Source organism: Neoarius graeffei, chromosome 10 (assembly GCF_027579695.1).
Source record: "Neoarius graeffei isolate fNeoGra1 chromosome 10, fNeoGra1.pri, whole genome shotgun sequence".
Classification (NCBI taxonomy): Eukaryota; Metazoa; Chordata; class Actinopteri; order Siluriformes; family Ariidae; genus Neoarius; species Neoarius graeffei.
This window is the reverse complement of record NC_083578.1, coordinates 2,048,009-2,075,412: the sequence shown is the minus strand read 5'-3', so window position 1 is coordinate 2,075,412 and position 27,404 is coordinate 2,048,009. Positions and strand designations below refer to the sequence as shown.

The window sequence follows — 27,404 nt, the reverse complement described above, 5'->3', positions numbered from 1 at the left end:
CTGAAGCATCTCTTCAGAAAACAGCTGGAAATCAAAGCACTCAGGTCCCTGTCTCTGCCAGATAGCAGTAGCCCAGGCTCGCGCCTTACCAGCTAATAAGGTTATCACAAAGGCAATCTTGCGGCGATCCATAGTGTAGGTGGTAGGCTGAAGCTCAAAGGTGAGTTGACACTGGGTAAGGAACTCTCGGCACTCACTGTGCTTGCCGTCATACCTCTGTGGTGCAGGAAGGCTGGGTTCGCGAGGTGAAGAAGGCAGCATGGCAGGAGGCACTGGAGCGGGAGCTGGATCAGGAGCAGGATCAGGAGCAGGAGATGCAGGCAGAGATGTCAGCTGTGCCAGGGTTTTCCCAATTTGCTGAAGCAGTTCCTCGTGGCGAGCAAGGGCCTCACGTTGGCTGGTGAGCGTACGTCCATGAGCGTCCATGGTCGCTCCGAAGCGTGTCAAAGCTGCCATAATTCCCTGAAGGTTGGCCGGGTAGACAGTTGAAGCAGCCTCTGCTGAGTCGGTCATTACGGAGTCTTTCTGTTAGGGTTTTGCTGGGATTCGAACCTGGTTCGTTGGTGTGATGATCCAGCAAACCCCCACTAGGCCACCAGGGGAATGACTCAAATGCAGAGGCGTGAGGCGGAAGTAGAAAAAGTAACAAAAGGTTTATTTATACTATGTACACTATATACAATCCAGGGCAAAACAAAAAAAAACAAAAACAAAGAGTATAATTCAAAAAGAAAAAGGCAAAAATGCAAAAGCTCAGAAGATCCACAAAACACAGTACAAAGGAAACTGGAGATAAACATAACAGCACAAAGACTCCGTGACAAGAGGACTGAACTCAGGGGTATAAATACACAAACTAATTAAGGACACAGGTGAAGATAATTAGGACTAACAGGCAATTAACAAAAACACAAAACACAGGAACAGTGGTGGCCTCTAGAGGCCAAAATAAACAAGACACGAAAAGGAAATAACAGCGGCCTCTAGAGGCCAAAACAGTCCAAGTCCTAACACTATCAACCCGATCTCTGTCCTGCCGTCTTCTGTGCTCCACCCTTCCACACGAACCGCTACAGTCAGTCACCAATTGTGCAAGTTCTCCCACTTAAAAAGATGAGAGAGACCTATAATTTTCATCATAGGTACACTTCAACTATGAGAGACAAAATGAGAAGAAAAAAATCCAGAAAATCACATTGTCTGATTTTTAAAGAATTTATTTGCAAATTATGGTGGAAAATAAGTATTTGGTCAATAACAAAAGTTCATCTCAATACTTTGTTATATACCCTTTGTTGGCAATGACAGAGGTCAAACGTTTTCTGTAAGTCTTCACAAGGTTTTCACACACTGTTGCTGGTATTTTGGCCCATTCCTCCATGCAGATCTCCTCTAGAGCAGTGATGTTTTGGGGCTGTCGCTGGGCAACACGGACTTTCAACTCCCTCCAAAGATTCTCTATGGGGTTGAGATCTGGAGACTGGCTAGGCCACTCCAGGACCTTGAAATGCTTCTTACGAAGCCACTCCTTCGTTGCCCGGGTGATGTGTTTGGGATCATTGTCATGCTGAAAGACCCAGCCACGTTTCATCTTCAATGCCCTTGCTGATGGAAGGAGGTTTTCACTCAAAATCTCACGATACATGGCCCCATTCATTCTTTCCTTTACAGGGATCAGTCGTCCTGGTCCCTTTGCAGAAAAACAGCCCCAAAGCATGATGTTTCCACCCCCATGCTTCACAGTAGGTATGGTGTTCTTTGGATGCAACTCAGCATTCTTTCTCCTCCAAACACAACAAGTTGAGTTTTTACCAAAAAGTTCTATTTTGGTTTCATCTGACCATATGACATTCTCCCAATCCTCTTCTGGATCATCCAAATGCTCTCTAGCAAACTTCAGACGGGCCTGGACATGTACTGGCTTAAGCAGGGGGACACGTCTGGCACTGCAGGATTTGAGTCCCTGGCGGCGTAGTGTGTTACTGATGGTAGCCTTTGTTACTTTGGTCCCAGCTCTCTGCAGGTCATTCACTAGGTCCCCCCGTGTGGTTCTGGGATTTTTGCTCACCGTTCTTGTGATCATTTTGACCCCACGGGGTGAGATCTTGCGTGGAGCCCCAGATCGAGGGAGATTATCAGTGGTCTTGTATGTCTTCCATTTTCTAATAATTGCTGCCACAGTTGATTTCTTCACACCAAGCTGCTTACCTATAGCAGATTCAGTCTTCCCAGCCTGGTGCAGGTCTACAATTTTGTTTCTGGTGTCCTTTGACAGCTCTTTGGTCTTGGCCATAGTGGAGTTTGGAGTGTGACTGTTTGAGGTTGTGGACAGGTGTCTTTTATACTGATAACGAGTTCAAACAGGTGCCATTAATACAGGTAACGAGTGGAGGACAGAGGAGCCTCTTAAAGAAGTTGTTACAGGTCTGTGAGAGCCAGAAATCTTGCTTGTTTGTAGGTGACCAAATACTTATTTTACAGAGGAATTTACCAATTAATTCATTAAAAATCCTACAATGTGATATCCTGGATTATTTCCCCCCATTCTGTCTCTCATAGTTGAAGTGTACCTATGATGAAAATTACAGGCCTCTCTCATCTTTTTAAGTGGGAGAACTTACACAATTGGTGGCTGACTAAATACTTTTTTGCCCCACTGTATGTATGTATGTGGGTGGGTGGGTAGGTAGGTAGGGGAACCATAAGGACCTTCTAGGTGTTCAGAGAAGGTCCAAACATATCAGCATTTCAAATGTTATTTTTAATTCTTTTGATTCTTTATTTGCTTTTTTTCTTTCATAATTTCTTTTATATATATATATATATATAAAAAAAAATCTCCTTCTCACCCCCGGCGGGGGGTGGTATCCATGTCATCCTCAAGCTCGGGTCCTCTACCAGAGGCCTGGGAGTTTGAGGGTTCTGCGCAGTATCTTCGATGTTCCTAGAACTGCGCTCTTCTGGACTGAGGCTTCAGATGTTGTTCCTGGGATTTGCTGGAGCCACTCTCCCAGTTTGGGGGTTACTGCCCCAAGTGCCCCCACTACCACGGGGACCACGCAACCCTTGACCTTCCACATCCGTTCCAGCTGCTCTTTCAACCCTTGATACTTCTCAAGTTTCTCATGTTCCTTCTTCCTGATGTTGGCATCAGCTGGGATCGCCACATCTATCACCACCACCCTCTTCTGCTCTTTGTCCACCACCACTATGTCCGGTTGGTTAGCCAGGATCTGTTTGTCAGTCTGGAAGCTGAAGTCCCACAGAATCTTGGCCCTGTTGTTCTCAGCCACCTTCTGTGGTATGGCCCATTGGGACTTGGGCATTTCTATTCCATACTGGTTGCAGATGTTCCTGTATACTATCCCAGCCACTTGGTTGTGCCTCTCCATGTACGCTGATCCAGCTAGCATCTTACACCCTGCTACTATGTGCTGGACTGTTTCAGGGGCTTCTTTGCACAGTCTGCATCTTGGGTCTGATCTACTCTGGTAGATCCTGGCCTCTATGGCTCTTGTGCTTATGGCCTGTTCTTGTGCTGCCATGATTAGTGCCTCTGTGCTGTCTGTCAGTCCTGCATTATCCAGCCACTGGTAGGATTTCTTGATATCAGCCACTTCCTCTATCTGACGGTGGTACATGCCATGTAGGGGTTTGTCTCTCCAGGTTGTCTGTTCCTCCTCCTCCTCTGCACTCTCATCAGGGTTCTGCTGCCTGAGACATTCACTTAGCAGTTCATCCTTTGGGGCCATCTTTCTGATGTATTCTCGGATTTTCGATGTTTCATCCTGGACCGTGGTCTTGACGCTCACTAGCCCTCGGCCTCCCTCTTTCCGCTTAGTGTATAGTCTCAGGGTGCTGGACTTGGGGTGGAACCCTCCATGCATGGTGAGGAGCTTTCTAGTCTTGATATCTGTGGCTTCTATCTCCTCCTTTGGCCAGTTTATGATACCAGCGGGGTATCTGATGACTGGTAGTGCATACATGTTGATGGCTCGGACCTTGTTTTTACCATTCAGCTGACTTTTCAGGACCTGCCTTACTCTCTGGAGGTATTTGGCTGTGGTTGACTTCCTTGTGGCCTCTTCATGGTTTCCATTAGCCTGTGGGATGCCAAGGTACTTGTAGCTGTCTTGGATATCACCTATGTTGCCCTCTGGTAGGTCAATCCCTTCAGTCCGGATCATCTTGCCTCTCTTTGAGACCATCCGGCCACACTTGTCCAATCCGAATGACATCCCTATGTCATCGCTGTAGATCCGGGTGGTGTGGATCAGCGAGTCTATTTCTCGCTCGTTCCTGGCATACAGCTTGATGTCATCCATGTAGAGCAGGTGGCTGATTGTTGCCCCACTACGGAATCGGTACCCGTAGCCGCTCTTCGTGATGATCTGACTGAGGGGGTTCAGGCCTATGCAGAACAGCAGTGGTGATAGTGCATCTCCTTGGTATATGCCGCACTTGATGTTGACTTGGGCAATGGGTTTTGAGTTGGCCTCTAGGGTTGTCTTCCACATTTCCATTGAGTTCTGTATGAAGGTCCTTAGGTTCCTGTTGATCTTATACAGTTCCAGACATTCCAGTATCCATGTGTGTGGCATTGAGTCGTAGGCTTTCTTGTAGTCAATCCAGGCAGTGCACAGGTTGGTCTGTCTCTTCTTACAGTCTTGGGCGACTGTTCTATCGGCCAGTAGCTGGTGCTTGGCTCCTCTGGTGTTACTGCCAATTCCTTTCTGTGCCTCGCTCATGTATTGAGCCACATGCTTACTCATTTTTGCCGCAATGATGCCTGACAGGGCCTTCCATGTTGTGCAGAGACAGGTAATTGGCCGGTAGTTGGATGGGATGGGTCCCTTCTGGGGGTCCTTCATGATTAGGACTGTCCTGCCTTGGGTTAGCCATTCTGGGTGGGTTCCATCCCTCAGCAGCTGGTTCATCTGTGCTGCTAGGCGTTCATGGAGTGCAGTTAGCTTCTTCAGCCAGTACGTATGGATCATATCGGGGCCTGGTGCTGTCCAGCTCTTCATCTTTGACACTCTTTCTTGGACGTCTGCCATTGAGATGGTTACTGGTTCTTGTTCTGGGAGGTTGCTGTGGTCAGCTCTTAGGTCCACTAACCATTGGGCATCGGTGTTGTGTGATGCCTTTCTTTCCCATATGTCTTTCCAGTATTTTTCCACCTCAGCTCTTGGTGGGTCTGACCGGTTGTTGTTCCCCTGCCATTGAGAGTACACCTTGGCTGGTTCAGTGGAGAACAGCTTGTTTATTCTCCTAGCCTCTCCTTCCTTGGTGTATCTCCTCAACCGGGTGGCCAGAGCTGTTAGTCGCTGTTTGGCAGTTTCGAGTGCCTCTGGTATGGAGAGTGAGTTGTACTTCCTGGGCGCCCCTTTATTCACCATGTTCCCTTTCTGTAGTTCAGCTAGCTGGCTAACTTCTCTCCTTGCTGCCTTTATCTTGGCCTCTAATCGTCTCTTCCATGGTGGATACTGTTTGTTATGTCCCGAGCCCACCTTGTGTCCAAGCATCTCCATGATTACTGTTGCTGTACTGTGTATCAGCTTGTTGGTCTCAGTGATGGTTCTTGTGGAGATTGTCTTCAGAGCAGCATTCACATCTACTAGTAGATCTTCTGAAGGTACTTGGCAACTCAGCTTCGGTATTCGTCGGGGGCTCCAGGTTTCCAGTTGGGTCACAATCTTCCTTCTCAGGTCAGCTCTTGTGTTGAGGCTGTTAGCTGTTGGGGCTTGGTACCCAATCTCTGGTTGTGGGGATGATGACATCTCCCCGCTGACCTGTCTTCCTGGCTCCCCCTTGCCGTAGCATCGTTGATGTATTTCATTAATCTCTAGTTGTGATAGCAGATTTCGATTATGGATGTTGGAACACTGGGCTAATAGCTGTTTCTTTGTTAGCCTTGATTGTGGGTTTCGAAGTATCCAATGGTCCCACATTCTCTGCATGTATCCCCTCTCTCTGGGATTGCTTGTATAGTAGCATTCCAGCAAATCCGTATTTTCTGTCCTCGTCCATCGATGTCTTGTTCCAGTAGCCCATTTCTCATCAGTTTGCCCTGGTTCCCTAGCAACTGACGCAGACCTTGTTGACCCGGGCGACGTCTGAGCCGGTATGACTCTATCAGTTATGTCTTCACTCATTCCTGAGGTAGGCTGATATATCATGAGGGGTTTTGCCTAAGGACCCTTACTGGATGATGTTTTGCCCCAACCGGGATTCGAACCCCGATCTCCTGCGTCATAGTCAGTGAGCATTACCACTGTACTATCCAGCTGATCACATATATATATATGTGTGTGTGTGTGTGTGTGTGTGTGACAGGAAATAGGAATTAAATTTAAACAGTCAGTGTTTGTTTTTTTCACTGATTATTTAAGTCATGATGCTGCAGTCCAGCCATCAAACATTCAACAAATTGCTCACATTGTCATAGCAACTAGTGATACACTGTATTAAAATTGTTGACCGACTCAAATAAATTATGACTTTTAAAAAATTAATTGACATTCAGTCAGAGAAAAAGTGCATTCTGTGCTTGACTGCACAACTATCAACTTGTTTATATAAAAATCTCACAATGGTGAGCCAGCCAGGAGGTATAGGCTAGCTCTATCTACACATAGATAGATAGATAGATAGATAGATAGATAGATAGATAGATAGATTAATTACCTGGCTTTCCTTCTTTTGTTTTTGTCTCGTGGAGTGACCTGTAGAAAGTTTTAGAGAAAATTTGGGATGCTGTAATCACATACAGTGGTGCTTGAAAGTTTGTGAACCCTTTAGAATTTTCTATTTCTGCATAAATATGACCTAAAACATCATCAGATTTTCACACAAGTCCTAAAAGTAGATAAAGAGAACCCAGTTAAACAAATGAGACAAAAATATTATACTTGGTCATTTATTTATTGAGGAAAATGATCCAATATTACATATCTGTGAGTGGCAAAAGTATGTGACCCTTTGCTTTCAGTATCTGGTGTGACCCCCTTGTGCAGCAATAACTGCAACTAAACGTTTGCGGTAACTGTTGATCAGTCCTGCACACCGGCTTGGAGGAATTTTAGCCCATTCCTCCATACAGAACAGCTTCAACTCTGGGATGTTGGTGGGTTTCCTCACATGAACTGCTTGCTTCAGATCCAGACTTTGATAGATCCCTGTTCTTTAAATAAAACAGGGTGCCCACTCACACCTGATTGTCATCCCATTGATTGAAAACACCTGACTCTAATTTCACCTTCAAATTAACTGCTAATCCTAGAGGTTCACATACTTTTGCCACTCACAGATATGTAATATTGGATCATTTTCCTCAATAAATAAATTATTATTTTTGTATAATAAATAATAATATAATATTTTTAATATAACATAATATTTTTAAAATACTTTTTCATGGTAGATAATGCAAATGACCCTCTGTATTTAATCCTTCATTTGTCTAATTTTTATTTCAGTTTTATTTGTTATCTGTTTGACTTTTTCTTGCTACTGTAACGTGAATTTCCCCGATGTGGGATGAATAAAGTGAATCTAATCTAATCTAAATCTAATCTAATTTATCTACTTTTAGGACTTGTGTGAAAATCTGATGATGTTTTAGGTCATATTTATGCAGAAATATAGAAAATTCTAAAGGGTTCACAAACTTTCAAGCACCACTGTATAGTCACATATTGATATGGTGAACTTATTTACATTTATATTCGCTAAATATCTATAAACATGTATTTTATTCATATTGTTCACTCACCTCTGTGTCTCAAGCATATGACAGACGTAACGCAGATAATAATCAGTGCTAAAACTAACAGTAGCATCCATGTGACTGACTCTACAACCTCAGCAGGAGGGGTGATGTTAGGGGTGATGATGGATGGGTCACCTCGAGTATTCACTTCAAGAGAGAGAATAAAGAGAGGCTGGTGAGGGAAAGACTGTTTATAGCTGCTATAACATAAGTGTTGCGGCGACCTGCCACAAGGAGTGCCTGAACGCAGGCTCACATGATTGACAGCTGCCTCCGCCACTTCCTGCTATGCTGAATCGCTGCGCTACCAGCGCACGCACGCTGCGCTGAACAGGCAGCCAATCACAACGCTAGTTAGCAGGGCAGCCAATCACAACGCTAGTTAGCAGGGCAGCGGTCGTTCTAGAACGATAAGCAGAATTGACATTCAGTTTGTAACGAAGCAGCAGCGCAGCAGTTGCAAAGGGAATTCGCTACTAACACAAACTTTACAGCACATCAGGGAAAAAGGACAAAAAAGGCTACCGGTAAACCCACTGAACTTTTTTATATGCAAACGCTGCGCTCACAGTAATCCGTGGGCATGAGAAATGTTTGTTCCTCACCTGTGATTGGTTTAATGGTTTAAACTTTCTTTCTCAGTGGCGTGTAGTAAAATATCTTCAGTTAAAGTGAACAAACTGCCTGTGAAAGGGCTAATGGTTAAAACGGTTCTTAGTTTAAAACTGGTTTTCTGTTCATTTATATTTGTTCAGCAACATATTACCTGAATGATTAAAAATGGTTAAAATATACTTAATTTACCGTATACATAAATATTTATATATTGTTGCCTAATTAACTTGGGCTTTGTTATAGAAAAACAAGCATTTATTCATACATGCTTTGTTGTAGAAAAACAGGCATTTATTCATACATTTATTTTATGTTTGTATGTTTAAAGGTTTTTCACCTTCTAGCTTCGGCTTCAAGCTCCAAGCTTCTAGCTTCTACTTCTGATTCTACCTCTGATTCTACTTCTGATTCTAACGTCAGTTCCACTGAAAACCAATAAAATACAAGACGAGTGGAATCCTGTGTCCGAGTCCTTCCCTTTCAAGTGTGGGAAACCCTGATGCTCACATACACTTGACAGTGAAAAACCGATGCACCAGTGGAAACTGACAACTGCCAGTGAATCACCGCTGCACCAGTGCATCAAACCGAAACCAGTGACCAAGAAGCAAGACTCCACTCGTGCCACAACCCAACAGAGAGAGAAGACACTTCACCTGGGGGCCTGGAGGATAAAGCTAGAAGTCATCTGGAAAAAAGAAACGAAATGGCGAAGTCATTAGAAGAACTGAAAACAGAGCGAACCACAGCCAAAAGACTTTTCTCCCGTCTTGCTAACTGCATTGCAAGAACACACTCAGAGATGACTGTGGAGGAGCTAAAGCAAAACTTCAACAAGCTTACAGCAGAAAGCTCGAGACTCATGGAGGTGAACGAAGAGATTGAGGCCACCTACATGGCAGAAGCAGCCGCAGCCGCTGTAGAGGACCTGGGCGCTGAGAAGAAAGCCGACCTGGAGAAGATAGAGGCATACTGTAAGCAGAGGACTAAAGAAGCAAAGCTCCTAATTCAACAAACACTCTGGGAATCGTATGGGGAGAAAGAGCTGCCCCTTGCTCTATACATCGCTGAAGCTGACTGCAAGAGTGTTTCCTCTGCCCAGCTCGACGTGACTCTGGAGGCATATGAGTTCATGCTGAAGCACTTTGAGACGTTGGTGCTGAAGGCAAAAGAAGCGCACTGTGACTGGAACCGCTGGGCTCCCGCTGCAGAACAAAGAGACTTTGATCACCGCATGACAGAGCTCGAAGTGCAACTTCCCCAGCTGGTGTCGCGCAAGGCCGCCTTCATCAAAGCTGCAAAGATCAAGACAGAATCTGAAGAGCCCACTGTCCACCGTACAGCTCCAGTGCCAGCAATAAAGCTGAAAGCCACAGCCCTTCCAAAGTTTACTGGCAACCAGCGAAGTTACTACAGGTGGAAGAAGGAGTGGGAAGCTCTACAGAAGCAGGGTGAACCGACAGGGTCTAGAGAGGTCAAGAAATTCCAGCTGCTCGACAGCATCGATGAAAAGGTGGCCGGAAACCTACACCTGTCGACCTACAGCTCCTCAAACGAAATCTTCAGAGTCCTGGATAACCGGTTTGGGAACCAAGCCAACATTGCTCTCGAGATCATTGAAGATCTACAAGCAACTCCTGCAGTCAAAGCCGGCCAGCCAAGAAGAGTCATCGAGCTCATCCAAACAGTGGAAAAAGCTCTCTACGACTTAAATGAACTGGACAATGCCGAGGCCATAAAGAACCCCATTGTGACCAAATCCATTGAGGGCAAGCTTCCAGAAACTTTAAAGAAAGACTGGCTCACCTATGCTGCTAACATGAGTAACGCTGTGGACTGTCATAACCACTTTGACAAGCTGCTGGCTTACCTAAAGTCACAGGAAGCTATATATGAGCAACTTGACCAGCTGAAAGATGGCGTTGAACCTGCCAAGGACAAAACCAAGTTCCTGAAGCAAGCCAGAACAAAAGCAACCAACAGTCCGGCAGTGTCATCCAACGGTGACGCAGCAGGCTGCATCGTCTGTGGTGACCCAAAGCACAGAAGAAAACTGTACTTCTGCAGAAAGTTTAGAACCGACCTAAAGCCATCGGAGAAGAGGGATGCAGCACAACAACTTGGTGCCTGCAAAAGATGCCTCGAAGTCCACACTGGTGAAAGCTGCAAGAAAACCACTTACCTGTGCGGGAATCCAGAATGCAAAGATCAACACCACTTCCTCCTCTGTCCAGTTACCAGACCCCAGTCCCAAAGAACACCCAAGTTCAGTCCAGTGAGGGCTGAGGGCAGAAGACTTACTGAAACCCAGGAGCAGTTCCTCTCCAAACTCACACCAGAGCTGGCACAACAGTGTCGAGATGCCTTCTGCAACATAGCGTCCAGGGCATTCAACTCCAGTGCTGCTGAGAGAGGTCTTCTAGATGAACACTGCCTCACCGAGTACCCAGTCATCCTAATGCTCCTCAATGTCACTGCTAATGACGGACAGAGTGTCAGGACCCTCATCGACCTGGCATCAGACACAAACTACATAACGCACAAAGCTGCAAGCAAGTTGAACCTGAGAAGTGAAGACGTTACACTGGTGGTTCATGGCATTGGAGGGATGAAGGTGTCTGTTGCAACCAAGCACTACTTGCTTAAGATATGAGTCAGCACCCCAAGAGGGACACTCAAAGCACACCAACTCATCTGCTATGGACTTGACAAAATAGCGGAAGTCCACAGACATGTCCCAGCGAAAAAACTGCAGAAAATCTTCTCAGACATCTCCCTGGAAGATCTAGCAAGACCAAAGGAGATCCAACTCCTCATCAGCCACAAAGAAGGGCAGCTGGTACCCCAGAAGTTTCGTTCCGTCGGTGACTTGGTGCTCTGGGATGGCCCGCTTGGCAAGACCATTGGAGGCACACACCCGGACCTCTTTGAGGAAGTCACCTTAACGGCCCACACCTCCAAGACTCACTTCGCAAGATCCATGCGCACTGCAGCTGTCATTGGAGACAAACCTGCTGGTTGCATAGCCCAAGTTGCCATGCGAGAGACTGCCAGCCTGCCTTCACTCAACCACTTCAAAGAGGAGAGACGTGTCCTCGAAGAGGATGCCTATGTCAATGACATATTGACTTCCCACAACAACCTCGACCACCTGAAATGCCTCACATCCAACATTGAGCAGATCCTTCGAGCAGGAGGGTTCTTCATGAAGCCCTGGATCTACTCGGATCAAAGTGGGAGGAGCGAGTCGAGAGGTGAGAATATTGAGTCAAACACCATGATCCTGCCAAACCAACTCACTGAAGAGGATAACAAAGCCCTGCACCTCGGCCAGGACTTGTTGAAAGAACAAGTGAGAGAACAAACCCCCCTTGACCATAAAGGTGACCCTGTGAAAACAGAAGTGTGCGGAGCAGTCTTTGCAGCACGGCTGAAGAACTACTTCCAAAAGCACTGCCGAATCGAGGTCAAGAGGTGGTATCATCTAGTCGACAGCCAGACCATCTTGGGTGCCATACAGCGTGAAAGTTATGGATACCAAACCTTCTACACAAACAGAGTTGGTGAGATCCAGAGCAGCACTGACATCCGAGATTGGTGGTGGATTCCAGGTGCCGAGAACATTGCAGATATTATCACCCGAGGGGCCAGTCCTGATGACCTAATCGAGAAATCCAAGTGGCAGTCAGGTCCGCAGTTCCTTCAGCTTCCTGAGAGTGAGTGGCCAAAAAAGTCAGCGAAAGATGTTGCTGCACAGGCAAGAGACAACGTCACAAAAATGCAGAAGAAAACATTCACTGCTGTACTCACCCGAAGTCAGCTGAAGACACAAAGCCCAATTGCAGTCCAGGACGAAGCACAATCCAAGTCCAGAAACCCGCCACCAACAGTAGCAGCAGTCCAAAATCTATTGGATGAAAAGCGCTTCAGCAGTCTAAGACGGCTGGTCGGGACGGTTGCATGGATTTGGAGGGCGGCTAAGAAGTTCTTGCACGCCAAGAGGGGAGATGAAGCAAAGTGGGAGGCAATACCTTCATCTGGCGTCATCACTGTCAGCGAAAGGAAAAACGTGTTCCTGAAACTATGTCTGGCAGCGCAAGAAGGTGTGAACTTCCCAAATACAACTACTGACAGGCTTGTTGTATACAAAGACCAAGTAACTGGGATCCTGATGTGTGGAGGGCGGATACAGGCCTTCAAAGAGGACCATAATGCTGTTCCCCTGCTACCATACCAAGCCTGGGTCTCCACTCTCCTGGCCCGTGAGGCACACAGCGAGGGACATGACGGAGTGGCAGGAACTCTGCTGCGGATGCGAAAGAGAGCCTGGGTGATCAGAGGAAGAATTCTGGCCCAAAAAGTTGTCGACAACTGCATCATCTGCAAGAAGGAAAGAGCAAGAACCTGTCAGCAAATCATGGGTGACTTACCTGAAGAGCGTGTCAATCCAGCTGCGCCATTCCAGTTTACATCCGTCGACCTGTTCGGACCATATCAAGTGAAGGATGATGTCAGAAGGAGAGCAAGCATGAAAGTATGGGGCGTACTATTCTGCTGTATGTCAAGCCGAGCCATCCATGTCGAACTGGCAAACACTCTAACAACAGAGAGCTTCCTCCTTGCTTACCAGAGGTTCACTTCAATCCGTGGTCATCCGCAGAAGATCTGGTCCGATCCTGGAACAAACTTCATTGGAGCGAAACCTGTCCTGGAAGAAATGTATACTTACCTGAGACAACTGAACAAAGAATCACTTGAAGAGTATGCTGCCAAAAATGGTACCTGCTGGACGTGGAAAATCCTTCTAGCTGACTCACCCCACCGGAATGGTGCTGCCGAAGCTGCTGTCAAGGTCACCAAAAGAGCTCTGCAAAGCCTTGGTGGCGGAGGAGGCCTTACCCTCAGTGAGTTCCTGACAGTGCTTAAGCTAGCTGCTAACCTTGCCAACGAAAGGCCAATCGATGCCAGAGTTCAGAGCCGTGAGGACCGCATCAACTACGTAACACCAAACACACTGTTGCTTGGCCGAGCCACACAAACTGGAGACTTCAAAACAGTAGACTACACCACCTACCCCTTCAAGAGACTGCAAGAAATGCAAACACAAGTTAGCCACTTCTGGAGGTCCTGGAGCCAACTTGCAGGTCCGAACCTGTTCATCCGCAGCAAGTGGCACACTGCAAAAAGGAATGTTGCCGTCGGAGACATAGTGTGGCTCTGCGACCAAAACGCACTGAGGGGGCAATTCAAGCTTGCAAGAGTGGTCAGCGTGAATGCAGACTCCAAAGGCATTGTCCGGGATGTCCATGTGAAAGTCCCCCTAGGTGGACGTGCTCAGGTGAAGACTCCAAAGCCAACCGAAAAGTCCTGGGACCCACAGGGTACCACACTGCATCGGGATGTGCGACGCCTCATTGTCCTCCTCCCAGTGGAGGAACAAGTCAGCAGGGACCAGCTCGCCTGATGGGTGCGATCTTCCCGTGTCGCGCCACACCAAGATCGAGTGGGAGGTGTTGCGGCGACCTGCCACAAGGAGTGCCTGAACGCAGGCTCACATGATTGACAGCTGCCTCCGCCACTTCCTGCTACGCTGAATCGCTGCGCTACCAGCGCACGCACGCTGCGCTGAACAGGCAGCCAATCACAACGCTAGTTAGCAGGGCAGCCAATCACAACGCTAGTTAGCAGGGCAGCGGTCGTTCTAGAACGATAGGCAGAATTGACATTCAGTTTGTAACGAAGCAGCAGTTGCAAAGAGAATTCACTACTAACACAAACTTTACAGCACATCAGGGAAAAAGGCTACCGGTAAACCCACTGAACTTTTTATATGCAAACGCTGCGCTCACAGTAATCCGTGGGCATGAGAAATGTTTGTTCCTCACCTGTGATTGGTTTAATGGTTTAAACTTTCTTTCTCAGTGGCGTGTAGTAAAAGATCTTCAGTTAAAGTGAACAAACTGCCTGTGAAAGGGCTAATGGTTAAAATGGTTCTTAGTTTAAAACTGGTTTCTGTTCATTTATATTTGTTCAGCAACATATTACCTGAATAATTAAAAATGGTTAAAATATACTTAATTTACCGTATACATAAATATTTATATATTGTTGCCTAATTAACTTGGGCTTTGTTATAGAAAAACAAGCATTTATTCATACATTTATTTTATGTTTGTATGTTTAAAGGTTTTTCACCTTCTAGCTTCGGCTTCAAGCTCCAAGCTTCTAGCTTCTACTTCTGATTCTACCTCTGATTCTACTTCTGATTCTAACGTCAGTTCCACTGAAAACCAATAAAATACAAGACGAGTGGAATCCTGTGTCCGAGTCCTTCCCTTTCAAGTGTGGGAAACCCTGATGCTCACATACACTTGACAATAAGTGAGAACAGAACTAACTTATTTCCCAACACTGAATGTAACTATAAATGGATTAAACAGTGCAATGTATTATTCTTTAACAAATAAGACTGTATTGTTTGTTAATTTGCTGTAGTGTCAGAGGAATATTAATTATTTATTCATGTGGAATTTTTCATGACATGACATACGAAATATGCACAAGGTACAAATAAACATTTTGTCTGTGAATCTTTATTATGATATCAGGAATCATGATAAAAGCTTTAATATTACTCCATGTTCACTCACCCACAGTTAGCTCTGTTCCGTTACCGTCAGTTTTTGGTCCGAGTCCGGGAAGTTCCTGCCACACCCTACAGTAATAAATCCCACTGTGACTCACATTCAGTGAGTGAAGACTCAGTGTGGAAGATTTATTCACTTCAGTTAAAACGTTAGGTTTTATATCAGATATATGATAAACTTCATTTGGAAATTCTGTGGCATTATTTTTCCTCCATTCGACTCTCCATCGTCCTCCCTGTGATGTCCTCACTGTGAAGTGACAGGTGATGTCCACTCGCTCTCCTGCCGCTGCCACTATGAGTCGTGGTGTTTGCCACACACTCACATTTAATCCACACACACACCCTACAGAGACACAATTTTTTTTAATGATATAATGATTTTTTAAATTGAATATAATTGGAATTAAAAACTCCAATAATAATAATAATAGTAGTAGTAGGAACTAATTATACCCCTTAACTGTGTATTTTGTGTGATATGATTTTGTTTAAATTTTGTGAAATTTTTTTTAAATAAACAGTTTTAATTTTTCTGAAATATTTCCACTAATTTATTAGATAACAATATAACTTGTGATGGAAAAATGTAAAGTAAAAAAAAGAATGAATGGACAAACCAAATTAATTTATTAAATATACATACTGCTATCTTTCACCTATGTAATTGAATCTGGTTTATTGTAAAACATTTTTTATAAATATGTTTTGCTAATTGTGCATTTTAGTGTGACTGAATTCAGCATTGTCATTTCTCCTGCTTACTCACACAACACGATTATGTTTATATTTACTCCATAGTTAAATAAATAATTAATTAATTCTATGTAAGTTAGATGACCTTGAATAATCTCACCTGTGAGGAAGACGATCAGGAAGAGCAGACACACAGTCCACCGTGTGTGTGTCATGTTCCTGTTTACTGCAGCCTGAGTGATCTGAGGAAAAAAGAAGCTACACACACACACACAATGATCACACTGAACAGATATAATATTATATGAGGAGTTATCAGAAAGGAGTGTGTTAAAGTGAGTTAGATCCGTGAATTGATGTGAAAATAAAAAGATTATAATTGTGATTGTGGCTGTGGCAGGATGTAGAGCATCACAGTCATGATGTTAATGTTGATAACAAACCACCATGAGTGTTCAACTGCTTTTAGAAAGAGTAAAGAAGAAAAACTGCAAGATGTTCTTTCAAATATCCGTCCTTCATATAAACTTCATCCAATAAAGAAAGTTAGTGTTGCATAAAGGAGACAAATATAATTTGAGTGAAAGCTAACTCAGCTAGTAACACTAATAAACTAACTCAGCTAACCTAGGGTGAGGTTAGAGTTACTTCATTAGTGTTACTTCCTGAGTTAGAAAATGAGTTACTTCCTGGGTTAGAATATAAGAGTTACTTACTGAGTTAGAAAATTAGTGTTACTTCCTGAGTTAGCTTATTAGTGTTACAGTGGTGCTTGAAAGTTTGTGAACCCATTAGAATTTTCTATATTTCTGCATAAATATGACCTAAAACATCATCAGATTTTCACACAAGTCCTAAAAGTAGATAAAGAGAACCCAGTTAAACAAATGAGACAAAAATATTATACTTGGTCATTTATTTATTCAGGAAAATGATCCAATATTACATATCTGTGAGTGGCAAAAGTATGTGACCCTTTGCTTTCAGTATCTGGTGTGACCCCCTTGTGCAGCAATAACTGCAACTAAACGTTTGCAGTAACTGTTGATCAGTCCTGCACACCGGCTTGGAGGAATTTTAGCCCATTCCTCCGTACAGAACAGCTTCAACTCTGGGATGTTGGTGGGTTTCCTCACATGAACTGCTCGCTTCAGGTCCTTCCACAACATTTCCATTGGATTAAGGTCAGGACTTTGACTTGGCCATTCCAAAACATTAACTTTATTCTTCTTTAACCATTCTTTGGTAGAACGACTTGTGTGCTTAGGGTTGTTGTCTTGCTGCATGACCCACCTTCTCTTGAGATTCAGTTCATGGACAGATGTCCTGACATTTTCCTTTAGAATTCGCTGGTATAATTCAGAATTCATTGCTCCATCAATGATGGCAAGCCGTCCTGGCCCAGATGCAGCAAAACAGGCCCAAACCATGATACTACCACCACCATGTTTCACAGATGGGATAAGGTTCTTATGCTGGAATGCAGTGTTTTCCTTTCTTCAAACATAACGCTTCTCATTTCAACCAAAAAAGTTCTATTTTGGTCTCATCTGTTGGTAAGTTGCCGGCGCCCCATAACGATCCCACAATTCCTTGCGCGCTCCACCCGGATGTGTCGTAAAGTGGAACTGCTTTAACTGTATCGAGAGCACCTCGATTCGCCCTCTCATGTTCTGACTACTGGAGTGGTCGGACGGACTGTTGGCACGCTCACCTACAGTGTTGAGACTAACCGCTATTGTCTGAGAACAGCCTGTTCAAATTAGTTTCGGCCGAACTTTTGAACGACCCGCTAAATTTCAGTGATATAGTGGTTTTGATTCTAAACCTTTGCAAAGTTTAACTACAGTTAAATAGTTTTCCACGCTAAGAGGCATTTGTGGACAGCTTCGCTCCTCTCAGCCTTTTTTCTCGTCGACGCATCACTGGAGGTTTCTCCCGAAGCACCGTGGACCAGCTAGGCCTCCATCTCCCTGCTTCGTTTAGCCGCGGTTGGACGCAACTCACCGCTAACCTCCTCTCCTCGGACCGCGACCCTCAGCACGGACATCGGAGAACGAACTTCCATCGCATTGAGTAGGCACTTGGGCAAATTTTAATAATTTGTAGCTTATTCAGATGGTTGTTAGGGTCATGTTTAAGCTTTGAGCTGTTTAGCATACCCGCTCAGACACGGAAGGTGTTTGGTTTTTTTTGTTTTTTTTTCTTTTTATTGTTTGTTTTGGTTCTGTTTTTCTTTGAACTTGTTACACAGGGTATCTTGCATGTTATGTCTCTTTCCTTAACTCCATTGCTAGCTTCCCTATCTGATTAGCAGCGTAGCAACAAGTTTGTTATTTTAAGCTTCGAGGCTGGACCGCTACAAGGCCTAGTCCTCTCCATCCAACACCTATTACTCTTTCTCTCTCTCTCTCTCTCTCTCTCCCTCGCGTTGAGTTCTTTGCCTCGATAGTCTGTTGGAAATTGTTGTTAAGTACAGTGTTTGGATCCAGCTGTAACGTGGTCAGATTCTCATTAGCAACTCATTGCTAGCTACCTCAGGGTGATACGCTAGCTGGTAGGCTTGTGTTCTCGACTAGGCCTGCAGGCGCCATATTCCCCGACGCCATTTTGGTACCTCCCTCATTGAGTTACCTGTGATACGACACCTAGGCACTGACCGCCATTTTGTTTAAGCATTGCTAGAGTGGCTAGTCGTTAGCATCTGCCCACAGATACACACACACACACACACACACACACACACACACCTACACACACGCACGCATCGGCTTTCCCTAGTCTCACACACACACACACACACACACACACACACACACACACACACACACAAGGGATTCTCTTTTCCTATCTCTCTCTTTCTCTCTCTCTCTTCCTCTCTACGGCCCCAAACCTATGGCCCAGGTGTAATTGTTCCATTGTTGTTCCTTGTTATTACCTTTGCCCGACATTGAATGTATTTTGTGAGATTATTATTATTAGTGAGTAGTAGACAAATAAAAGCTAATCAAATTGAATTACATTTTACTTGTTCCTGTTGTTTATTCACAAGGTCAACTATTTAGAACTCCTTTTTCCTTCAAATTTAGCTTTTGTATACAACTGGGTTTCCCATCTAATGCAGAGCTACCATTAATCTTGAATGTAACCATTCACGGTGAATATTAAGATTAATAATTTAAGATTTTATGTGACTGATCTTTAATTATAAATTGATTAATTCAATTATCAATTATTACATAATTTATAATTTAATTAATCCCAATTCCACCTACACATCCATCCACAAAACATTTTTCCAATAGCCTTCTGGCTTGTCCATGTGATCTTTATCAAACTGCAGACGAGCAGCAATGTTCTTTTTGGAGAGCAGTGGCTTTCTCCTTGCAAACCTGCCATACACACCATTGTTGTTCAGTGTTCTCCTGATGGTGGACTCATGAACATTAACATTAGCCAATGTGAGAGAGGCCTTCAGTTGCTTAGAAGTTACCCTGGGGTCCTTTGTGACCTCGCCAACTATTACACGCCTTGCTCTTGGAGTGATCTTTGTTGATTGACCACTCCTGGGGAGGGTAACCATGGTCTTGAATTTCCTCCATTTGTACACAATCTGTCTGACTGTGGATTGGTGGAGTCCAAACTCTTTAGAGATGGTTTTGTAACCTTTTCCAGCCTGATGAGCATCAACAACTCTTTTCCTGAGGTCCTCAGAAATCTCCTTTGTTCGTGCCATGATACACTTCCACAAACATGTGTTGTGAAGATCAGACTTTGATAGATCCCTGATCTTTAAATAAAACAGGGTGCCCACTCACACCTGATTGTCATCCCATTGATTGAAAACACCTGACTCTAATTTCACCTTCAAATTAACTGCTAATCCTAGAGGTTCACATACTTTTGCCACTCACAGATATGTAATATTGGATCATTTTCCTCAATAAATAAATGACCAAGTCTAATATTTTTGTCTCATTTGTTTAACTGGGTTCTCTTTATCTACTTTTAGGACTTGTGTGAAAATCTGATGATGTTTTAGGTCATATTTATGCAGAAATATAGAAAATTCTAAAGGGTTCACAAACTTTCAAGCACCACTGTATGTGATTACAGCATCCCAAATTTTCTCTAAAACTTTCTACAGGTCACTGCACGAGACAAAAACAAAAGAAAAAAAGCCAGGTAATTAATCTATCTATCTATCTATCTATCTATCTATCTATCTATCTATCTATCTATCTATCTATCTATCTATCTATCTATCTAAGGGCTCACAAACTTTCAAGCACCACTGTAAGTTAATCTTCATAATGACTGATCTCTACTATACATAATTTATATCTCACCCGCACAATCAGTTATATTTGTGTAATCACGTAAGATTGTGATAGGCCAAGTACAAGTCCACCAAAGAAAAGAAAGTGTGTTCATTCTAAAATGGAGTTCAGTAAAGAGAGCTCTTTTACATTTCCATCTATCCAGCCTGTGAAAGATCAGCCAGGCAAAGCTTTCTGCACAGTGAGGAGAGATTATTTTAATCACTTATTTACAAGATCTAGGTCTAATGTTTAAATTTCCCTTTATATTCCTGGTGTGTAAAGAGATCCATGTGTTGGAAATATCTCAGTGTGTTAATGTCTCTAAAATCTTCATCTGTATCTGAAAGACTCAAGTGTCGGCCTGTAAGAGCCTGATGTCTGTAATGATCTCAGACTAATGTGTGATTGATCAAATGTCAAAATAAACACTGTTCAATGCTGAGACACTAAACCTGTGTTGTTATAAACCATTAGCAGATCCACCATCCACTGGCAAATTTTAATGCCAATATAAATGTCATAAAAATAAGCTGAAATGTTTGGAAATTGCATATTTCAATGCCATTTTTACAACATTTTCTGGGGGGCACCCCCAGACACCCCCCCCCCAGCAAGAAAGGGATACCACCTCCCACACCCTCCCACCTTGACAGCTTCATGGCTATCATTCAGTTGCTGTGCGACCTCAGCCCCCAGCATCATTTCAGAAATGGACCAGTTTTTGGCAGTTGGAAACTTGGGACCGATGTTGTAACATGGCTTTGGCTTCGCGAATGAAGATTTATGATAGGGGCTGTCCACGTCTCCTACAGGCACACTCGTGGCTAAAGCATCCTATGCGAGATAAACAGACACGACCACACAGGTTGCAAGGTAGGGTCTGGTCAGGAATGGGAGCTGTGGGTTGCCAGGCTTTCCTCTTTGCTCGCTTGTCCTCAAGGCTGGCATGATGGGTGTTCTCAAAGGATGCAACTGCGTTGTGCACAGTACTTCTCCAACAGTCTCGGTCAGCAGCTAGGGAGGACCAGTAAGTGGGGCTGATGTTGCAGTCCTGGAGGAAAGCCTTGAGTGAGTCTTTGAACCACTTCTTGGGGGCTCCTATGTTTCTGTGACCTGATGATAGCTCACCATAAAGGACAATCTTGGGCAGGTGATGGTCCTCCATCCTGGACACATGGCCTGCCCAACGAAGCCTGGACTTCAGAAGCATGGATTCAATGCTGGTGAGACCTGCCTCCTGAAGGACTTCAATGTTGGTGATGAAGTCACTCCAGTGGATGTTAAGGATGGAACAGAGGCAGCGCTGGTGAAAGCGCTCGAGGAGATGTATATGTCGCCGATAGGTGACCCACGACTCCAAGCCATACAGCAATGTAGTCAGCATGGCAGCACAGTAGACACTAACTTTGGTGTTCCTCTTCAGGTCTTTGTTGTTCCAGATTCATTTGTAGAGCCGGCCAAAGGCACTCTTCACTTTTGCCAGTCTGTTGTCAATTTTTTTGTCGAGCTTTGCGTCCGCAGAGATCGTGCACCCAAGGTAGGTGAACTGTTGAACAGCTTTCAGCTCAGACTGGTTGATGGTAATGTGGGGTGGTTTGTACTGTTAATTTGGTGCAGGTTGATGTAGGACTTTGGTCTTTTTTAGGCTGATTTCTATGCCGAAGTGTTGGGCAGCTTCTGCAAAGCAGGTCACTAAGCATTGCATGGCTGACGTGGTATGGGCAACAAGACCAGCATCATCAGCGAACAGAAGTTCCCGAATTTGCTCCTCCATCATCTTGGTGCGAGCCTGTAGGCGCCTCAGGTTAAACAGGCTGCCATCAGTGCAGTAGATGCCATTGTCAGTGCCCTAATCATCCATGGCGTGGTAACATCATGCTGAAGAAGATGGTGAACAGTGTTGGTGCAAGTACACAGCCTTGCTTTACGCCATTCAGGGTGGTGAAAGGTTCAGAAAGCTCATTGTTCAGTCTGACTTGCCCTTGCTGGTTCTCATGAAGCTGGATGACCATGTTCAGGAACTTTGGAGGACAGCCAAGCTGTTCCAAGATCTGCTCAAGTCCCTGTCTGCTCACAGTGTCAAATGGTTTGGTCAGGTCTACGAAGGTCACATATAGGCCCTCGTTTTGTTCATGATATTTCTCTTGCAGCTGCCTGAGGATAAACACCACGTCAGTTGTGTCTCTGCTCGTTCTGAAGCCACACTGGCTTTCTGGAAGGAGTTCTTCTGTGACAGAGAATACCAGCCTGTTGAAGAGGATTCTCACAAGGATTTTACCTGCGATGGTGAGCAAGGTTGGAGCAGTAGTTGGAGCAGTCAGATTTCACTCCCTTGTTCTTGCACAGGGTAATGAAGACTGCATCATTGGGGATTTCTCCTCCTTTCCAGCAACAGGAATTCATGAAATTTGGAACGAAGAGCTGGACCGTCATGCTTCCAGATCTCCGGGGGATGCCGTCAATTCCGTCTGCCTTCCCTGTTTTCAGCTGTTCGATGACTTTGATGGTTTCTTCCAGGGTAGGAGTAACATCAAGTTCTGCCTTGATTGGCTGCTGAGGTATACGCTGAAGAGGGTCTTGAAGTGCTCAGACCAGCGGCTCAAAATGGAGGCTTTATCAGTGAGGAGCTCACTGCTATCCATGCTGCACAGTGGGCTTCGAACTTGGAAAATTGGGCCATATACTGCCTTCAGGGCATCATAGAAACCCTTGTAATCTCCTCTGTCACCTTCCTAGTGGGCACGCCTCTTCTCTTCAGTTTAGACTTGAATTTGAGGTTCAGTTTGCAGTGGATGAGGTGATGCTCTGTTTGGCATTCAGCACTAGGCATCGCTCTGGTTTGCAAGACATCTTGGAGGTCACGTTGGTGCACAAGGATGTAGTCAATGAGGTGCCAGTGTTTTGAACAAGGATGCATCCAGGTTGTTTTGAGCCTGTCCTTCTGCTGGAAGATGGTGTTTGTGATGACAAGCTGCTGTTCTGTGCAGAATTCCAAGAGCAAATGCCCGTTGTCGTTGCCAATGCCATGCTTGCCGAGAATTCCTTTCCAGGTTACCGAGTCAGAGCCAACCCTGGCATTGAAGTCACAAAAGATGATGACTTTATCATCTGCAGGGACTTGCTGTAGAACGCCACGCAAATCAGCATAAAATTTGTCTTTGTCTGCTGGTTCTGCTTGAAGAGTTGGGGCGTATACGCTGATAAGTGTGACGTTGTACTTGTGTTGAAGCGGAAGTCACAGGGAGATGATGTGGTCTGAATGCCCTCTGGGTAGATCTGCGAGTTTTGAAGTGATGGCTGGACAGGTGTCTTTCTCCTTTGGCTTTCCCTGACCAATAGAAGGTGTATCCAGCACCGTGTTCTTTCAGACTACCCTCTCCGGCGAAGCGGACTTCACTGACCACAGCAATGTCGATATCCAGCCTTTGGAGCTTATAAGCTACTAGAGCAGAATGACGGTCTGGGCGATTGCTGTCGGCTGTGTCTTAAATGGTTCCGATGTTCCGGCATGCAAGCTTGAGTTGTTTCTCACTACCTGAGGCTTGTGACTGATGTTGTAACACTAATAAGTTACTAATAACTCCGTAACAATCCTAAATGTGATTCAGTGAATGGTACATACTGTAAACTTGTTAGCCCTTTGTTATCATCCTGATGCCTACCAGGAGTGTCAATCTATCTCATCATCTTTGTCCCTGAGTGATTAACCTTCCTCTTCAACCACAAAGGCCTTATATCTGCAGTTATATATACTGAAATATACCCACACCCAGAGCCTTCATCCTTGCAGTCCTCACCCCCCATAAGATCATTTCTCGATGGGTTCCACCTGCTGAGTCTCAGTTCTTTACTAGATTTCTTCTTTTAGCTCTCTGATGGAGTTCTGCTGCATCTGTTGCCTCACTGACAGTCTCATCTTTTCTGCAACATTTCATCACAACCTTTCAAGCAACTCTTCACCCATGAGATCCATACTCCTTCAGTTCTGCTGTTTAGCAAGATTATTCTGATTGAGTCTGATTCTCAGTCACATCAGCAGGCATGTCCACTTGTGTGACACTATTCCATTTCTTCACTATCACACCAACATTCAGCCTTCGACTCTAAAAGTCCATCTGGCTGCAGTCAACTTCCTAAAGAAGGCCACTCATACTAGTTTTACTTGTACCTTTTACTCCTCATCCAAGGGCTTCTAGATCAATATCTCCAGAAGCCTATCCCCTAGATCAGTGATTTTCAACCTATGGGCCACGGCCCACCATTGCAAGGGGGCCGTCAAATCATTTTCTAAAAATCTTAATATAATATTTGTGTGTGCCTGAGTGTCCAAAAATAATAAAAAAAAAAAGCGCTACCATCTCCTGAATTATATTTGTGGTTTACATAGTAAAAGGATGAACGTTGCAACCCCTTATTGGCTGTTGACTCGTTACAATCCGCGGCAAAGTCAGTGTAAACAGTGGTAGTTGTCATGGTGAGGATACAAAGTTAAGCTAGTTTAGGCGCCAAAAAGGTGCATCAAAATGGATAGGTGGTTAGCAACAGCGAGAACTAAAAGAAAAGAGATTCCAGAGGCTGAGGGCGAGTCTACAAGTGATCATCACCCTGCCAAACAGAAAAGAAAATGCCTAAGAAAATACAGTGATGAGTACTTGGGTCTTGGATTTTATTGGACTGGCTCAGAGGCTGAACAACTCCCGCTGTGTCTGGTATGCTCCGAAACACTTTCGAATGAAGCCTTGAAGCCCTGTAAACTGCGCCGTCACCTCCAGACAAAGCATGGGGAGTACGCAAACAAGCCACTACAGTTCTTTAAGAACAAGCTCAAAGAATACCAGAGCAAGAGAAAAATAATGGAAGGTACTGCCAGGGGCAGTGACAATGCAAAGGCTGTGGAAGCGTCATATCTGGTCTCCGAGCTCATCGCTAAGACGGGAAAACCACACACTGATGGAGAGAACTTGATTCTTCCAGCTACTAAAAAGATAGTTGAGGTGATGTTGGGAGAGAAAGCAGTGCAGCCGATCAAACTCCTTTCACTGTCGGATAACACTGTCAAGCGCAGAATTGATGACATGGCAGACAATGTGCTACATCAGCTGATAGAGAACATAAAAGGGAGCCGTTTTTATGCCATCCAACTGGATGAATCAACTGACATTGCCAATGTATCAAATCTGCTTGCCTACATCCGATACGAAAAGAATGGCGAAATAAAGGAAGACCTTTTGTTTTGTAGACCTCTGCCAACCCGTTCAACTGCTGAGGCAATTTTTGACATTTTGAATGCTTTCGTAGTTTCAAATGGTATTGAATCGTCCAAATGTGTTGGGGTGAGCACTGATGGAGCGCGTGCAATGCTGGGCCAGCACAGCGGAGTTGTCAGTCATGTAAAAACGGTGGCCCCTCAAGCGAGCTCTGTCCACTGCAGTATACACCGCGAAGCACTGGCTGCAAAGAAAATACCCCTGAATCTGAAGACTGTTTTAGACCAGGCAGTCAAAGCCGTTAACTTCATCAAAAGCCGTCCACTGCAAACACGTTTATTTTCCGTGCTGTGTGGAGAGATGGGCAGTGATCACCAGCAGCTGTTGTTACACACAGAAATGCGATGGCTCTCGAGGGGAAAGGTGCTGATGCGCCTTTTCGAGCTGCAGGATGAAGTGCGCATGTTTTTTCTCGACTCAAAGTTTGAACTCGCACACTGCTTCAGTGATTTTGAATGGCTGGCTAAATTGGGTTATCTCGCCGACATTTTCAGCCACTTAAATGCTTTGAATCTAGCTCTTCAGGGATCCGCTGTTAACATGTTCAAGGTCCAGCACAAAGTGGAGGGAGTGATAAGAAAACTCGCGCAGTGGGATAAGCGTGTCGACCAGTCAAATTATGACTCCTTTGAAAACTTGTCAGATTTTTTGACAAAGGAAGAGAGGCAGCTTCCCATCCATGTGACTAACGCAATCAAAGAGCACCTCCAGAGTTTGAAAACACAGCTGCGCGAATACTTCCCTCCCCTCGATGCGCAATGCAGTTGGATCGAAAATCCATTCGGCGTTCACAGTGACGAGGCCATTGCTGCCCTGAGCGCAAAAGAGCAAGACAGTCTTCTGGATCTCTCCTGCGACACCGCATTGAAGCTGGTCTTCTCACAGAAGCACCTGATAAACTTTTGGCTTCATGTTGCTTCTGAGTATCCCGATCTGGCCGACAGAGCTGTGAGATTTCTGATGCCTTTTCCGACGACGTACCTATGTGAGTGCGGGTTTTCTGCACTAGTGGCGCTGAAGACAAAGTACAGAAATAAACTGAATGTTGAGCCAGATCTTCGACTTCAACTGTCATCCATTGTGCCAGACATAAAGTATCTGGTTGGCACCATGCAACATCAGCCTTCACATTAGGTGCAATGCATTGGTTTTGCTTCATTGCAATTATTTTCTTGACAGAATATATGATGTTGTTGAGTAATGCACACTGACCTTCCTGCATATTAATTCAGTTCAGTCCTAAATATTCTATTTTCACATCAAAATAATAAAATGTTACCCTTTTATGTGGTTACTGCATTTTTCATAATAGTTCTATTCAGTCCTAAATGTTCCATTTTTAATATTAAAATAAAAATTGGTCTTAAAATGCATTCATTTGCCTTGGTATTATTTATTGGGTCAGTGGTGGGCCGCGGACATTTGTGAGATCTTCAAGTGGGCCCTGACATAGAAAAGGTTGGGAACCCCTGCTACACTACAGATACCTCCAGGTACTTCAGTGGATCGATTCGCCTCCAGGTTTTGTCTCACATAGAGTAGAAGCTGCCCTGATCTCCATCCCAGGTTCGTAGATGTTGTTCATGGACTGCATTCACAAAAAGGAATTTTGAAATACCTAATCCCTGAGAGAGAAATGGAATCTTCACTGTCTTCCTAGTTACCTTCACTTTAGCTCCTTGTTGCTCATTTTCTGCCTTCAAACTTAAAGGCAGTATCACATGTATCCTTCTTGGTGTCGCCCCAAAACTCTGTTCCCCAAAACACAGTTTAGTAAACATGTTGGGTCAAACTGGAAAAAGAAGTTTATTTACTTTGCTGATTATCAGGAGTCATTTATTTTCATTAAACTGAACTAGCTTTTCCTAAGTAGCATGACAAAAAAGCACTCATCCTATCGTTGGAAGATCATGAGTTTGAATCCCAATGATACTGGAATAATCTGTGGCTGGGAGTTGAGAGAGCAGAATTGGTCATGCTGTTTGGGTGGGAGGAGCATATTTCCCTTTCCTTTCCCCTGTCAATCACAGCAACAGCAACCTCTGTGAGCTCAGGTATGTGGAAGAGGGCAGACAGCGCATTCCTCT

At 44.6% G+C, this 27,404-nt stretch overlaps 1 protein-coding gene across 1 annotated transcript in view; it reads right to left on the bottom strand.

The window, feature by feature from the left end:
* si:dkey-63d15.12 (uncharacterized) overlaps nucleotides 1-27,404 on the bottom strand; it is a 40,054-nt gene that overhangs the window by 6,980 nt on the left and 5,670 nt on the right. Inside the window, exons 2-5 of the mRNA XM_060931082.1 lie at nucleotides 15,889-15,986; nucleotides 15,037-15,378; nucleotides 7,775-7,918; nucleotides 6,688-6,725 (exon numbers count right to left, since the gene is read on the bottom strand). Of these exons, the coding sequence (XP_060787065.1) occupies nucleotides 6,688-6,725; nucleotides 7,775-7,918; nucleotides 15,037-15,378; nucleotides 15,889-15,943 (579 nt within the window). The 5' untranslated portion in view covers nucleotides 15,944-15,986. The remainder of the gene's footprint in view (nucleotides 1-6,687; nucleotides 6,726-7,774; nucleotides 7,919-15,036; nucleotides 15,379-15,888; nucleotides 15,987-27,404) is intronic.